Below are 16,863 nucleotides of genomic sequence, written 5' to 3'. Positions count from 1 at the left end.
AGTGAGTTGTGGAGACATTAAATAGACTTCCATTCATTTCCTCGAGACTTACCCAAACCCTAACCTTAAAACATATCTCTCTCTCTCTCTCTCTCACACACACACACACACACACACACACACACACACCCCCACCAAGAGTGAACCCTCTTGCAGAGCTGTTAATTGAAATGGATGGTAAGTTAATCAGTCCAGTAGCTTTGGGGGTCTTAAGAGTGGGCTTTCATTTGTTATTAATTGTTACTGATTTAGGTCTTGCTTCAAAAATGATTTTACAAGTGTGAAGTAGTGCTCAAAGTGCTGCGTGCTGTGATGACTGGTTATGATTGAAAGAGTCAACACAGCACGGTACTTTCTGAACTTTGTAGCACATCCCTGATCTGGACAACGTCATTAATTTGAGTCTAATTTTAGCTCCTATAAAACATTAAGGCAACTCTTGAGAAAGACCATTGATGATGTTGTTCACATGGTAAAATATTAACTCCACATGCCTTCAATAAAATCAGCCTTACTGTTCAGTTATTCATCTTAAAGGTGGAGTGTGTAAGACATGGCCGATTATAGTATACAAAACCATGCTTTCATTAGTGTATAAGAGTCAAAGAAATGAAAACATGAAGAAGCAAAGCAAAATCAGGAGTCGACAGCCGAAAACTTGATGACCACCTTAGGTTCTACTACATGTTTGGAAAGATAGCGGTGAGAGAGGGGTATTTAGTTGGTTGCAGTCTGCAACCTCACCACTAAATACCACTAAATCTTACATGCTGCATGTTTAAGGCTTATGTTTCTGTGATGAATATAAAAACTTAGATTATTATGTGTCATGTACTAATAAGAGCGAGGAACTGAAATGTGGCCGTTTGCAGTTTAAGAGGTAAAAATGTTGGCTCATCTGACTCCTTCTGTTGCTGAGTCAGGACAGAAAGCAAACTCTTTCACTTGACCTCACAGCATGAATTAAAATGTCTTAAGATCTCCTGGTCAAGTTACATGTTTTGTTGATTTTCTAAGTGGAAATACATAAACACATCCTCCACAAACAACACAGTTCTGCACATTTTATTGGACAATTATTGTTTCAAAAAACAAAACCATATACAAAAACAAATGTAGACTCATACTGCTGTGATTTAATTATCAGCATTTCATTAGTTAATTAACCCAACATAAGGCAATTTGTGAATTACCTGAACACAATGAAAGATGCACGTTGAACAGACTGCAGGTTTACAGATAATAGGCACTGATCTATAGGTCCTGTTTTAGGGACAGACAATACTCGAGCATTCACTGAAATACAATTAGTAACACCTGTAATTAAAAAAATAAGTGTTTGCATTGCTAGTCCAACTATATGTAATGACACCTGATGTCAAACAAAAGACAAATACTCGCCTCTGAATGGCAATACACAATACATAGAAATACATCCTTTGTTCACTAATCCAAAGGGAAAAAACAGAGCCTTATGTAGTTAAAAATTAAACTTTAAAAGGGTCTAATTAAAATAGTAAGCCTATAGAAAATGATTAACTGTGCTTAGTGAACCATTAGGTAAATAAAAGGCAATATTTTGCTTGTTAGAGTTCATACACATTGCTGTCCGCTAGTCTTTTTGGCAGCTTTGGATGGCCTGAAGCTCACTATGATGCATTCACCTGTAAGGATAGGTTAAAAAATGCAAATGTTACTTTGTTCCTGTTTAACTTACTGTAGAAAAAACTGGGCAAGACGAAAGAGCAAGTATAAAAAAAAAAGTAAAAAAAAAATTAAAGAAAATTTTGTAATTCTGTTTCAAAGTAATGCTGCAAAACAGCAAGCAGCAGTGACTCACTGCCAGTATGTAGTTACGTAAATACTCAAGATCACTTCATAAACAGTTATGTTGTCATACTAAGTCAACCTATAATCTCCTTATTCTGGTATATAAACCTTGACTTCTGTTCCTGGTTAAGTGATACTTTTTTAATCCCACAAACGGGGAAATTCCACCTCCACATTTAACCCATCCATGAAGTGAAACACCACATACACACTAGTGAATACACACACACTAGGGGGCAGTGAGCACACTTGCCCAGAGCGGTGGGCAGCTATCCACGGCGCCTGGGGAGCAATCAGGGTTAGGTGTCTTGCTCAAGGACACTTCAGTCATGGACTGTCAGCACTGGGGATCGAACCGGCAACCTTCCAGTCACAGAGCCAATTCCCTAACCTCCAGTCCACGACTGCCCCAAAAACTGTAAACTGGAATGAGCTCCATCAGCACCTCTATTTCTGAAAGTTCTTTTCCAGGCAGTATTATGTAGGAAAGATTAAACCTGACACTTCTTTAGATTGTTCCTATGTAGTGTATAGTGTATATTAAAGACTTGGAGGAACTTTAGTATTTTTTAGTAAATTACACCACGCCCAGGTTAAATACAGCTCTGAACTTTAAGCTTTTTGTCACTTTAAGATGAGCAGCTAGGAGCTCTGGCCCACTGTACAACAACACTGGCCCAATGGAACAACAGAAGAATATGATTATCATGTTCCATCGTAAATATATCATATATATCATATTCCTCTAAATAACACAACTTATTAATACAGCAAGTGTTTCAACTTTCTTCATTTGTTCATTTTAGTGGTTATTACCATGTTAAGTATGTTTTTGAGCTTGAGCTGACAACACATTTTACAGTGTAAGAGCACTGAACGAGCATTCCTGAGTCTAAGTTTGATTTTATCCATTTCACTTCCTGTATAAATTACCAAAAACAGCTGAAAAAGTATTTCTAGCATCACTTATAAAATTTTAGTCATCAGAAGCCTCAAAAAGACATTTCTTCTTCATTTTCCCATTACTGGCTTATAATTGGCATATTACACATGTTTTAACCTCCCAGAGGGCAACAGTTTTGTTCCCCTTAGCCCTTGGAGGACTAAGTGAAAAACATATGGCAAAAATATGTGTAATTTTATAAAATTACTTGGCATTAGCACACGACTTGTTAATCAGTTAGCTCTTCAGTTCTGTTTTTTTTTCACCTGAACCTGTAAGGGAAAAAAACAGTGTAACATGCAAAGTGTTAGCCAGACTATTTCCCCATATGTTAAGCATCTGGTGCTCTGCAGCAGTTAGAAAAAATCATTAGGGATGAATGGAACTAGATACCCAGAATGCTCTTCCATTTTGTATCACATTCTTCATGGTTTTGGTACAACAGTCACCAATCAGGGACAAAAACAGCAGATAATTACTGGGAGTTTGTGCATTTCATAATGGGTTTACCTGCAATTATACTTTTCTACCACTAGGTGTTTTTGCATCATCATGGACAGGAGTAGTTCTAAACATACGGATGTTCATATTGTATGTGTATAAACATGTGACTAATTAAGACAAGATTTAGAGGAAATGATGTCAACACAGGCGTGTTCTCTGCCTAAAAGCAGCATTTTTGTTACTTCATCCACTTTTTAGTAATTACAGCTTTAAAACCCTTTTCATGTAATGTCATGTGCAAGTCATGCTACTTCAAATGCTGGTTTGCTTTGCAGTAATAGTCTCAGTTTCCAAACCTACAGTTCTACAGTCGCATCTTATTGGCTGCTGGGGGCTTCCTGTTCTGATGCTTTGCTCATCCCAGGGTCTGACTAGCTGTCATTATTGGGCAGGAGGACCTCCACAGCGAAGCTGACCTTTTTGGACTGAAGCATGCTATAAGTGTTGTCAAATCGCAGCACATCTGGAGAAAAGAAAAGATTATGAATTAATTTTCATTATCTCAGACATTATTCCCTTTATTGTTTTCCTGTACTCACACACTCCTGGTTCTGCGCAGGTGAAGAACCCATCCTCAGGTACCAGGTGTGCATTGTAGCGCTGACTGGGCACAACCTCCTGCATCTGACCTGCCTTCATCCTCTCCCCCAGCTTCTTCTTCAAGAAAACTCCAAAGCCAATATCTGCTCCCTCAGAGCAGAACTGCCATCTGCCAAGAGGGGAAAATGTAGAGAAAAAGAGGAAGAGAAAGAAAAAGAGAATGAGATGGGGGTTGAACAGAGAAACACAAACAGAAAAAGTAAAAGCGATAGTTCAGAATAAAATCTAATTTCTAATACAATCTAATTTACACAATTTTCTTCCTTTACACAAATGTCAAATGGTCAAGACATGTTTGGTGTATGAAGTTTGCATCTGTAGTTTTGCAGCGATGGTAAGTAATGTAGCTAGTACACAATGTCACATAGCTTAAAAGTAACAGAGGCTAAACCTTCACACTGTTGACTAAAATGGAGTTGTTAAGTAATCTCAAACAGAGCTTATGTGAATTCTGAAACTGTACGACATAAAAGCTGTACATAACCTTCCTTTACTTTAACTACATCAGACACCAAACATGTCTAGCTATCCTACTAAACAAGCCATGTTGTTCAGTGCACTTTTCTTTTCTCCTTTCCACTATTAGCAACGGCTAACTATGTGAAATTAACAGCATCTTTGAACAGGCAGCAGTTTGTGGAAAGAATGAAGCCTTCATTCTTGTAACACTTTTATACTGAAATCACTATTTGAAAGAGAGCGATTTTCAAATCTTATGAGCTCCCATTTTAATTATGGCCTACATTATCAACAGCAATGATAACATGTTTTAAGTGAGGAAACAACACAGAGCTTGTGAACTGCCTGTACATGATTTAGACCAATCAGAAGCAACTAAACACTCGTGTTGGTACATGACAGCAGAGCCACAGCTAACTGGCAATCTGAAACACTATGGTTATTGTTTAAGTCTTAAGTCTGACAAAACAGATATTCTGATCTTTTTGGCTAAACAAAAGGCCTGACGCCTAAATTACAGAAAACAATCACAATTTAATCGCAGTTGCAAAATAACTCCAGTAAATCACAATTAGATATTTTCCACAAATAATTCAACCCTATATAGGAACATGTCACATTTCATACAGCCTATGCATAGTTTAAAACTCTTTTAAAGCAAAATAACATAAACTACAAAACAAACAAAACAAACAATGAATAGAAGTGTGATTCATTCAAAATGTGTGGTATATTAGGCTGCTGTTGGTTTTGATAGACTGTTATTATGGACAAACATTACAGGATCATTTTCTCACTGTCTTTGTATGAGTACTATCTGTTGAATGCCATGCTTATATGTAAACATAACCTTAAACGCATCAAACTAAGTACTTTTGCACTGATAATTGTACATAAAATAATTTTAACATAAACAGTTTGTGCAATGTCTATTTTTGTATGAGCCTCTTCTATAAGACGAGTTTACCAAGATGGGTGCCATCTTTTTTAAACATTATAGCTTTATATGTCCTCACCTGAGCACGCAGCCCGGTGCCAGGATCTCATACTCCAGCTGGTGGGAGGAGCCGCGGCTGATGGACACGCACTGGTCATATTGCACCTTGATGAACTCTCGCGCATAGTAAGAGTGGGGCACCTGCCCTCCTTGCTTAAGCTGTGCAGAGACGAACAGGTTAGAACATTAACATGTGGGTGATTCAGTTCAGAGATAAGACAGAAAAAAATAATAAACTTGCTCAAAATTAGGAAGATTTGTGGTAAGACTGCTGTGGTTAGTATGATATTTTGGAGGTGTAATATGTTTTTGATAAAGTCTACATTAATGTTCACAGTATACAATTCTAAGAATGAACATCTCCGCACAGAAGAACCAGCAGATTATCACGAAACAGAACACCTTCAGTGCACTTCTGTAACGTATTGGGAATCCTCTCTGTATAAAATAAAATGTTAAAGCCCAATAGTGAGAGTGTGTGCAACAGCAAAGCAATGTTTAAAAAAAAACCCTACATAATGTAAATGTTCTAGAAACAAAATTATTAATAAACAAACCTTGATATTATGGTTCTCTATGCCTGTCACAGAAGACTGAGAGAGTGCATTTCATGACTTTCACTGCAGAAACTGAAAAGAGATCAAACTGCTTAATCACTGCAGTGCATCAATGCAATCTGTAATGCACCATTGAGCAAGAAACTGCATTAGAGGAGATGCTTGCTGATGCTACTGCTAATGGAGTGAGAGCGCATACCAGAGAGCAGTTCTTCTGAAATGCACAGGCTGTTTTCTACAACTCTACAGCATCAAGATTCTAGGCATAAAAGGCTAATGGTAAAGCTGCCATTGCTTGATCTTAAAACAGAGGCTTGATGTTGTAAATTCAGCTTGATCTCTGTAAGCATAAAGTATTACCAAAGGCAAAGATGATGCATCTCAGTTTCATTGAAACCCTGTTAAAAGACAACATGCTGCTTTAACCAACTCTGAACAAGGCCTGATATTTAACAATCTACTATTCGATTTAAATCAGTACAAGCTGTAGTCAGATCAGTACAGTTATAGATACAGCCATAAAAGACAACATGACAAGTCATTGTATATTGGACCATCCTTTTATAAATACAATAAACACTGTTCAAGCTCAGCTTGACTGTGTTTGCTGCAAAAGCTACAACTTATAAAGGGTCAATATCAGGTGATTTTCAACACAAGCCCTCATAAAGATAATACTATCCTCTTCTTCATTTTAAAACAGGTAACAAGGGACTATATTTCTATTACCATGGAATAATGCATCAAACTATGACACTAGAACTACATTAATAACAGGGCAGTATGGCACAGCATGGTTAGAAATGATATTTTATCATTTCCTATTATTGACCCTCACTGTACCTGTGCTGAATTTGCTCTTCTTGACAAATATATAATACAAGGCCATGAGTTAGAGCCAAAGGTTGATTACAACCAATGCAACTAACCATTGCCAAATCCTGCTTATGGACAGTTTTTGTTAGGCCCATCAGTTTTTTAGCCCAGACCACCTGACAAACATGCTGGTCTAGTATGGTCTAACTTGTTTATGCTGGTTTAGCCAGTCACACAGCCTGGTCATTCCCAAAACACAACATATGCTGATTTACCTGTTTTACGTTCCATTGCTGCTGACCAGCAATGGAATGTATACCAGCATCCAAAACGCAACATACGCTGATTTTTCTGGCACGGACTCTTACTAGTTTTGACATTGAGCTATGAGTGTGTTCCTGCTTACAGTTTTATCCAAAATATTTCCAGCCTTCAGGAATGAAATAATAATAATAAAAAACAGCATGTGTCTGAATTACAAGCTCCACAATAACATTTCAGCACTTCTCTTAGCCTAATAATTCTGACAAATTTACTGTCACAGACATTCTGACGAGTTTGTTTTGTGGACTTCTGTCAGATTTTTTCCTTTGCGTGATGACAGAAGCAGATGGGTGTGACTGGCTGAGAGACGCATCAATCTTTCTTTTATAAATGGTCAACTGTCACAGAATCTGCAGAACTCACAGATTTCGTTATCCAATGGTACACGGACACAGATACGTATAGTTCTACACTGAGATTAGTAAACATACCATGGTGTAAAAACATAAGTGCTATTAGGTAGTGCGATGACGCTGTCTGTCCTCTGAGATCTTGTTCTCTCACCTTAGTTCTGCAGCGGGGGTCTCCGTCGGGGTCAGTCATTTTTCCCCCATAAATGCCCGGAAGTTCCTCAGGGTCAATATGTTTCAGTAACACCTCCTGCCAATTCGCTGGGTAGGCACAAAATGGGTTAAACTTACACTTCAATGTGTGCTTAAACTGCATGACCTCAGTATTGAACACTGAATTTGAATACACCTGATTCAATTCATCATTTAAGTACCAGCCATTATCTAGATATTCATGCCAAATATGGCAGAAGATCATTAGTACTCTACTAGAACCCATATCAACCAAAGCTCATACTCTGCATAGTTTACATTATGTTTATTATATTTAAATTAAAAGTTAAGTGAATTCATTCTTAGCCAAAGTCATGTGTGCATTGGCTATCTGAGGGACAGATAATAGAGACCGGCTGGTCTGTGTGTTTATCTTACATCCCAGAACGATGACCTTGCGTCTAGTCTCCTCGCTCAGAAAATGCTTCACCAGATTGTAGGCCACAGAAAAGAGTGTGTGTGCTGCAACAAAATATGAGATATTTTCAAGTCATCAAATTACACAACACACTTCACTTCAAACAATGCTAAGCAAACAGTGTTTGTGTAACTGTACTGGATATTAAACTTTACCTTTTATTACAAATAATCTCTTGAGTGTTTCAGGATAGTTGTCCTCAAACATGGTCAGGATCTGCAAGATAGAAAATCTGAGTTATCAAAAGTTCTGTTTCTTTAAGCCATGTTCAACAAAAGGTCATGACATGTAAATATTTACACATTTCAGGGGTCAGCAGAGGCTCTTTTGAGGGAAAGCAGTTGGTAGAGCAGTAGAGTACAGTGTACACACAGAGAAGAACACACAGGGATATAATCTTACCTCTCCTCCCAGGTCTGCAGCAGGTTTCCATAAATGCTTCAGGCCCATATCCTCACAGTCATAGATCATTGTTACAGACTCCACGGTTTTCCCCAACTGACATACAAGAGAGAGAAGAGCAGAGGAAAAAGATAAGAGGTTACCCATAGCACATATCACTTGGTATTAAAAAACAGTGAAGGAACAGGAGGCAGCTGATGTAGAAGGCTGTAGACATGAGCACAAGCATGGGAAGTGATAGTTCTCACTTCATTAGCTGGTTTGACTTAGCTATAGAAAGAGACAATAGAAGTTTGTATGGAGCACACAATGATGCAGGACATAATTATTACTTCTCTGAGAGCAGTAATGTGTGCTGATGCCTCCACCAAACAAATCAGACCATGCAAACGTCTGTTATCTATTTTACAGGGAAACTAAACAAACTACGTAAGCTGGGAACTGTGATTTCCTATACTTGTACTTACTATTGATTACTCTTGTAATTATCCAGAACATAGGGGGTGAGACCATTGCTCTCCAGAGGTTGGATCCCTGGTTTGATCCACTGTAACAAGCCTGTCATCATAACAATAGTAGAACCCCTTTTGGTGCTATATAGAACCCTTTTGTTTTCTTTACTAAAGAACCCTTAAAGAACCATCTTTTTTAAGTGTGCATGAACCTCAGAGTCACTGAAGGCTTCACAAGAGCTACACAGAGCCTGGCACATGTATCCCTGTTTTTACAATTAAAACTTTGTTTACCAAGTTATCCACACCCTTTATTACTATTTGTTTGCATGCTGTTCAAAAGAAATAATAATAAGACAATGTGATGCTTTCTTACAGATAATATCAGTGCTTTGGTGGAACTTTCAGTGCTGTGGTAATGCGTGACATTTCAGAAGTACTGAATGGACATCTCTGCCAAACTGCCAAAACGTAATTATAATACATGGCAATCAAGAAGGCACTTGTACAGCCTGAGAGCAAAGGGACAGGGGCTGAAACGTGCCTGCTGTTGGCCACTTTCTGACCCACCCACTTCACAGGTAAGACGAGGAGTGTGGACGAGGTAAGTTACAGGACTTACCCGGGCGCTCTGTAAGTCACACTCTTTCCACAGCATCTCGCAGTCCCGAACTTTATACTTGATGAAGTCCTGCTTGGAGACAGACAGCAGGATAGGTTTGGGATCCACTGGCCCGACGACGTCATAATACACAGGGCTGCCCTCTCGGTCGTAGCCACATATGCCTCCAGCGAGGTACTTCTCTAAAACCTGGACAAGCAGCACAATAGCAACAGGCAGCAACAAAAGGATAGAGTTAAACATTTAAACTCTAAGAGTCAGGATCAATGCAACTCAATGACAATCTCAGTTTTTACTGCTAGCATTGCAATGTATTGTACTGCATTGTATACAGTGTATGTATACTGTACTGTACGTTGTACTGTAAAAAGCATGTTAGCCTGTGGCTATTGTGTTGGACTAGGGCTAATATATTAGCTTGGTAAGATCAGTAAACAACATTTGGCTCAAATAGTGCGTTTTTATGCTCTAAATGATGCTCTAGTCAACAGGAAAGTTTAAACATTTAATTGTATATATCAAATCAATACACCATGGCATTGATTCGAGTGACTGATTTTTTATCTAATCAATTGATTGTTCTATTGATTTCTCATAGTAACCTCTGTCATGTTCTACAGAGCCATTCCAGTTGCATGCAAAAGTTTGGGTACCCCTGGTCAATTTACCCTGTGTTTTGTTGATTTTACAGATGAAAATTCAAACTTTTGCATAGGAATATATGTGTGCATTATACCTCAGGAGGCTTCCATTCAGTAGTGATAGTGTCAGCCTTGATGAGTTTCCGGAACTCCAAATGCTGAAAAGTAAAAGGAGACCATTTCTGAAATTCATATGTCTCAAACTTCGCCAGTTTGCTGAAGCTGATACTGAAGAATGCTGATCTGGGATCAGTCTATGCCTTTTACAAAACTGTCTTAATTTATGACATGGTATAATATGCTGGTAGTAAAGCACTTCTATAAGTCGCTCTACATAAGTCCATCTGCTCTGTGTAAATGTAAAAATCTTCCTAGATGCTAGAGTTCCTTTGTGTTAGTGATACTAGTGATAATATCCTCTGTGTTTTGACATGAGAAGCAATGGAAAAACTAACAAATGGTGTGTACTGTGCTTCAGTCACTAAATGATCTCTTTTAACAGGTGGAAAATGGCTTTATGGGTATTCTGTGTGCATTTACTTTACAATGGTGGAGTCATTTTTTATTAAACAATTAAAAACAAGATTTTAAGCTTTTAGTTTTTAATAATTTAAATCCAGTGTTTCTATTTGCAATGTATGCATTCACAACCAAAGAAAGAATATTACTCAGATAATGTCAGATTTATCAAATACAGCCTTTCATTTGTAGAGCTCCCTTTTCTTAAATTCATAAGAACATGCAGGGCTGAGTGAACTCAGTCACCTTCACTGATATTAAAGGAACAGATAATGATGCCTAATAGGGTCCAATCAGGAGCAGGGTCCCGAGTGCTGGTTAGTTTTTATTGGCTAAAACTCATCACACTGAGCGTGCTGCACGAATTTGAGCTCCCACCACACCCTAAGTGCTGTCTCCCCTCAAAGAAATTCATACGGGTTCAGACATAATCTTAATGGGCCACTGTGTATTAACCCATTAACGTCCAACAACTAAATCTGTGTGGTTACACTCTGGATGACAACCTAACAGCATCTATTTGAATTTTTAAAATACATGCAATTTTTAAACTTATATACAGAATCAAATGTGGATTCTCTATTGTGTTGTTAAAGTCAATATTCTAATGTAACCAAAAGAGTAGGCAATATGATAAGTTGAGTAATTCAAAAAATATATATATTTTTTCAAATCTGTGCACAGATGAGCTTAGCGAACATACAGACCAAAGCTTGACCACACTAAAAGATTTGTCACGGTAGAACCTATAGAAAACAAACTGAAGGGGGAATTCCACTAATTTTTCTAATTTCCTATGTATTTCAATTGTAGAGATGTACAAAGTTTCCAGATTCCTTTGTAAGGGTGGTGATGAGATTCAGGCGTCATGATGTCAACAATGCAAATATAGCCATTATATATACTGCTCAAAATGACTAGTGAACCTACATGTGTGTTCTGAGTTTTTATAAGTTAATGATGGTAAAATAGGGGTACATCTAAAAAAAAATTAGTTCTTATTTCACACCCTGCAGTTACCTGCCTTCAAGTGATCTTCTTTACTCACAACTAAAATAAATCAGACATCAGGAAATTCATAACCTATTTCATGTGAAACCTTACTGTGATGTGACGTTTTGAGCCACTAAACTTAACAGACATCTGGTTCCTATCACCACCACTGAGAATAATTCCGATGGTAAGTTTCTCTAGAATGGTGCATTTTACATCAAACCACTCTAAATGATGTTGTTTACAACTTAAAGACTAAATTATGCAGAAATGTTTATAAATTAGTGGATTTTTTCCTTTATAGATGGCATTTTAGTGTAGTTTCGATGAGTTTATTCTAGTTACCATATTAGCCAAAACTAAAACATAAAATGCATAATATGCCATAACTTTTGCACAATATGTCAAACTCAATAAATAACACAATAATTGTACATTAATATGTGTGTTCTCTGTGGAGGATGTTTTTTTTTATTATTCTTGCTCAGAAAATCAACAAAACATCATTTGACCAGGGGCAACTGTCTGCTAGTCTGTTTATAGTATTTATCTACAAGTCTATTTGCAATGCAATAATAATCATAATCAAATAAATAATAATAGTGTTTGTATAAAAAAACAAGGAAAGTGCAATACCTTTCGTAGCATTGCTTCAGATTTCTGCACATTGAAATTTCTGGCTGAAAAATAGGAACAGAAAGAAGGAAAGGCGTGAGTACAGCAGAGAGGGAGAAGAAGGTAGGTGTCACTAGTAAAACTCACAGTACAAAAATAAAAAACGGAAGCATTAACATTCACGTATATGGATCATTCTACTGAAGTCAGAGTTGAAAACACATTCCGGACTTTTAACTGACTTGGACCTTAGATGAATTTTCTTTGTGTTGAGTGATCCTATACTTTATTGACAATAACATTCTGAAACCAAATGTTTCAAAAGCGACAATTTTAGCTCATTTTAAGTGGAACTCAAAAACGCTAGCCAGTGCATGACTAGCTACTGAAATATTATTAATTATATCTGCAATTAGAAAATAAGTGCTTGCACTGTCAGTCCAACCACAGCTTTGAACAGCAATACACACAAAAAACATTTTATTTTCATTAAAACACAACAAAGCTTTACTTAAACTTTGAATGGCAGAAAAAATGTGCTTTGCTAGTGACAATTCTTAATGTTACAGACACATTTTAAGAGATTAAGACACATTTACTTCAAAATAATCTACAAAATAAACAAAATAAACAAAATAATCTAACTGCTCTAAATGTGGCCATGAGGGACAGGGTGTAGACTTACTTTGTGCTCTAAATTGCAGGGGTGTGGCTAAAATAAGACTCCACCTACTGACTAAAACTGTGTTTCTGTAGTGACATGAAAATCTTTTTTTATTCAAAAATCAAACTCATTATAAATCTTATACTTCACTTTATATCAACAAGATCTTTGAAAAACAAAAGACACTGTGATAACCACAAATAAATGTAAGTATTATTTTCAAGTTCAAATGTAGGGGTTAGAGTTTGGGGCAGACACCTCCCAACATAAAGTACCCTATAAATGATGGTTTTGTATTTAGCTTATTAGCATTTCTATTAATTTGAAATTGGGTTTAAATAGATATAACCTATATAAATGAATATAACAATCCTTGTAACGGTTTACAAGACAGTAGTGTGTCCTGCTATGATGTATGGGAGTAAAAACTTATCATTTGCTGTGATCTAGTGTTGCTTAACCCCTTAAACTGCAGCTTTATTTTTTAGTAAATATTACCGCTATGAAACTAACATTAAATAAAATAGTTACGAGAGAGAGGAACTGAAGTGTGGGCCCAGGTAAAGATCCTTAGAGGTTAAGGAGCTTAAAACAATGGACTCTGGACCAGGGGATACCTTCTGTGAAGTTTTTCAGGAATTATTTAGTAAAATATTAACCATCCAATTGAACAGAACTGAAGGAGTTCAGGGTTCAGTGAGTCTACTGATAGGAAAAGTGTAGCCTTGTGCTACTGAAAGATCTTGCAGTAACCACTGATATTGGATCACTGGTTATTTAAACCAAGCTCTCATTTAGATCTGTTGCCTTGCAAAGACTCCTCACAGCCATATTCTAATATGTAGATGTTCCACAGGCAGCTACTTTACAAAAGTGGAGTCCTGGATCTAAATTCTGCAGGATGTCTTATTTCCTGAAATAGACACCAGTGATTTAATTGCCTATTGTTAAGATGAACCGCTTTGAAATGTGATGCAGATTTTATAAATCTTTCATGTTCTAATGAGGGAAATGTGCTCTGGCCTTCAAAATATAAGCACAACAAACACAATGTTTTTCTTTCACCTTTAATCTTAACCAGTATGTGTGTATCCAATGATTCAGAAAATTCAGAATTGAGTTTAATTCCATTTGGTTGTGTCCTGATTCAATACATTTTTCAATGCAGTGAAAAAAGGAGTGCCTGAAAGTAGAGAGGCACTGATACTGGAACTGTGGGCTGATGATGATATCCAGCATTTTTCAAGCAGGTATCTGGCAAAGAAATTGGGACTATAAAGCACCGGACATAGCGCTACAGAGAAATTCAATGCATTAAGTTTCTGGGTTGCTTGTTGAGTTTCTGATGTTTATTTAATTTTGAAGTGAAAATAATAGTAATTGCCAGTAAAGCACAGTAACTAAACCATTGGGATATTAAATTTGAATCTAAAATATAAATATAAAATTATATCAGCCAATATTGTCAACATTTTAGGGGGCTGATATTAGGAGGCTAAAGACAACCTTCACTTTTAAAAGTGCTCAAAGTAAAACTCGCTCTGCCACCTTACAGATATCTTCGTGCTGAAAGACAGTACACGTCTGAACTGTATCTTGTAGCTTTGACATGAGCACTCAGTCAGTACGAGTTTCATCTTATCTCCCATAAAACCTTCACCTAATTTAAGCTGCACCCATTCATCCAACTGCACACGCCACAGAAAGACACTACCAATAAAATTGGGTGCTTTGGAGCAGCCGCACATTGTACCTGTCAATTGTCAGTTACCTTTTCTGCACTTTATATGTAAATTATACTGTATTTTGCACTTCTGGTTAGATGCCAACTCCTTTTCATGGGCTCTGTACCTGTACTCTGCACAATGACAAAGTTTGATCTAATCTAATCTAATATTAGACCCATAAATTCATAACACTAGTTTTGGACTACACTGTAACATCTTTGTAAAGCTTTAAGATTAATGTTGCTTTGGGAAGCCAGCACTGTTGTTTTGTGGCATTTTAACATCTGGCAAATGACAACAAGTACAAATTTGCCCCTTTGGTTAACTCCAGCTCACTTATGGTCCTGTTTGATAGTGTTTAGGAGTTTATAAGTGACAAATAACTTAGTCAAAACATTTTATAAGATCCATCTGAAGATGTACTGGTAGTTTTTAATAACCTCTAAGATGCAAGAAATCTGTTACAGACTCTATAAATGTACGTTGTTCTCACCTCTAAGCCAGCGCAGTAAGAAGTGGTCACTCTGAAAAGGACACTGTGGCAGTACATCTTGTATCTTCTCACGAAACTGTCCAGGGAAAGATGTTTTGGAAAAAGAAAGAGGGCATTTGGTGAGATTGCTGGGAAAGACTAATGTACACCTGCACTTTAAGTCAAATGAGAAGGGAACAGTGCATTGAATATCAAGACAACAGACAGGAGAAAAACTTTATAACGGATATCCGAAACATCTGGTTTTTGGCAGCAGCTCCAGGCAGAAGACAAAACAGAACAGTCCTGCTTCAGGAGCAGCTTCAAAACAGCGCATTAAGACGGAGCTGATGCGTCTCACATGTCACTCACACGTCACTCCCTTTAGACATCCAACCATAAGTACAGCGCGCGCTTGTCTGACACCGATAAGGCTTTAAAGACACCGTGAAAGCCGGAGAGCAAGAAGCAGCAGCTGAAATAACTCACCTGCGCTAAAGCCTCGGCCTGTCTGGGGCTGAGGTCTCCGACTCTGCCGCTCATCTCGCCTTCATCCGCTCCAGCTAACAGGTCCAAATGAACGGATAGAGAAATAAACTCATTAACCGGCTCTGTCGAGTTCGTTTCTCTACGTTCCTGCGCATGCGTGGTCCAAATCGGGTTAAGACGAGCCCGGCCTGGTAGAGCCGCAGCAGGGTCTGTCCGGATAACCTGTAGAGCAAATTAACCGGCTGGCCTGGCTTGGCAGGCGCTCTCAGCCTGCTGATGACGTCAGAGCCACTCTGCCACGACAGCGTTTAGTGAGTTTTATGAGGAAAAACAGCGAACCAGGTCCTGCTGGGCAACAACAGCTACACTGAACATATATGAACGTTGTCATGCGGATTAATAAGGTAATTAAATACGGAAGCCTTCCTAATAAAACCTACCACGACCATAAGACGCGAAGTCTGGTTTGTTCGCATGAAACTCATGAAAGCCACGCTGAAGGCGAGAACCTGTAGGAATAAGACCTGAAGGTTTTGCTTCCTAACAGTAATTGGCTTGGTGGTTGCCGCTAGAGACCATCAGGAAACCATCAAATGTATGTGGAATCAGTCCCAAACACGTGACTAAATGATCGGAGTCCTTCACTCTGTGATATCGACCCATCAGGAAAACAGAAAACCACCAGGAACCAACAGACTCCTTTAGTGGGCTCTATGACTTTTTCCAAAGGGGAGGTACAGTAAACTGAATTCTCCAGCTGAGTGTCCCTGACGTAACGTGACGTCAGCGGGGCTGACAGTGCATAAAAAAAAACAAACATAACTGTGAAACGCCAGAGGGCGCCCGCGAGCCAGTCCTCAATGAATGAGGGTAAATGGGGATAGACGAGATTATATATATATATATATATATATATATATATATAATAATTACATATATATATGAAATGTGGCCGTTTAAGAGGTAAAATGTTGGCTCGTCTGTTTCCTTCTGCTGCTGAGTCAGGACAGAAGACAAACTTTCACCTGACCTCACAGCATGAATAAAATGTCTTAAGCTTCCCTGGTCAAATTACATGTTTTGTTGATTTTCTAAGTGGAAATAAATGAACACATCCTCTACACACGACACAGTGCTTGTTAAAATTGCGTAGTTAAAAAAACACATTAAATGTGGCCTGTGCAAAAGATAATGTAAATAAAAAGTATAAAAATTCGCCCTATCTTTTTTTTTATGTTAAACGTTAATAGAACATC

General features: G+C 37.8%; 1 protein-coding gene across 4 annotated transcripts; it reads right to left on the bottom strand.

Moving 5' to 3' along the window:
* Window positions 1–2,132: 2,132 nt before the first annotated feature.
* Window positions 2,133–16,318, bottom strand: LOC108431738 (SEC14-like protein 2). Of its 4 annotated transcripts, none has more exons than XM_037531374.1 (13): window positions 16,048–16,318; window positions 15,608–15,969; window positions 15,140–15,215; window positions 12,277–12,320; window positions 10,224–10,286; window positions 9,488–9,676; window positions 8,414–8,509; window positions 8,167–8,227; window positions 7,972–8,055; window positions 7,535–7,641; window positions 5,353–5,492; window positions 3,817–3,986; window positions 2,133–3,740 (listed from the first exon to the last, which is right to left on the bottom strand). In XM_037531374.1, the coding sequence occupies exons 2-13, from the start codon at window positions 15,659–15,661 to the stop codon at window positions 3,649–3,651; spliced, it is 1,176 nt and encodes a 391-aa protein (XP_037387271.1). In that variant the 5' UTR covers window positions 15,662–15,969; window positions 16,048–16,318; the 3' UTR covers window positions 2,133–3,648. The 4 variants fall into 4 exon arrangements, with proteins under 4 accessions (XP_037387271.1, XP_017560581.1, XP_017560582.1 ...); XM_017705092.2 differs by having other exon boundaries at window positions 15,608–15,952; XM_017705093.2 differs by having other exon boundaries at window positions 15,608–15,681.
* Between the last annotated feature and the right edge of the window lie 545 nt (window positions 16,319–16,863).

The sequence above is a fragment of the Pygocentrus nattereri genome, chromosome 20 (assembly GCF_015220715.1).
Source record: "Pygocentrus nattereri isolate fPygNat1 chromosome 20, fPygNat1.pri, whole genome shotgun sequence".
Taxonomy (NCBI): Eukaryota; Metazoa; Chordata; class Actinopteri; order Characiformes; family Serrasalmidae; genus Pygocentrus; species Pygocentrus nattereri.
This window is presented reverse-complemented; position numbering and strand designations above follow the sequence as displayed.

What these genes read in the sequence shown, in the direction of transcription:
- LOC108431738 (XM_037531374.1), bottom strand. Translation starts at nt 15,661, where the DNA reads ATGAGCGGCAGAGTCGGAGACCTCAGCCCCAGACAGGCCGAGGCTTTA. An exon ending in CTGAATGGAAGCCTCCTGAG is followed by an intron (nt 9,677 to 10,223) that starts GTATAATGCACA and finishes CTGCTTGTCCAG; the next exon opens with GTTTTAGAGAAGTACCTCGC. An exon ending in CTGCGCAGAACCAGGAGTGT is followed by an intron (nt 3,741 to 3,816) that starts GTGAGTACAGGA and finishes TCTTTTCTCCAG; the next exon opens with ATGTGCTGCGATTTGACAAC.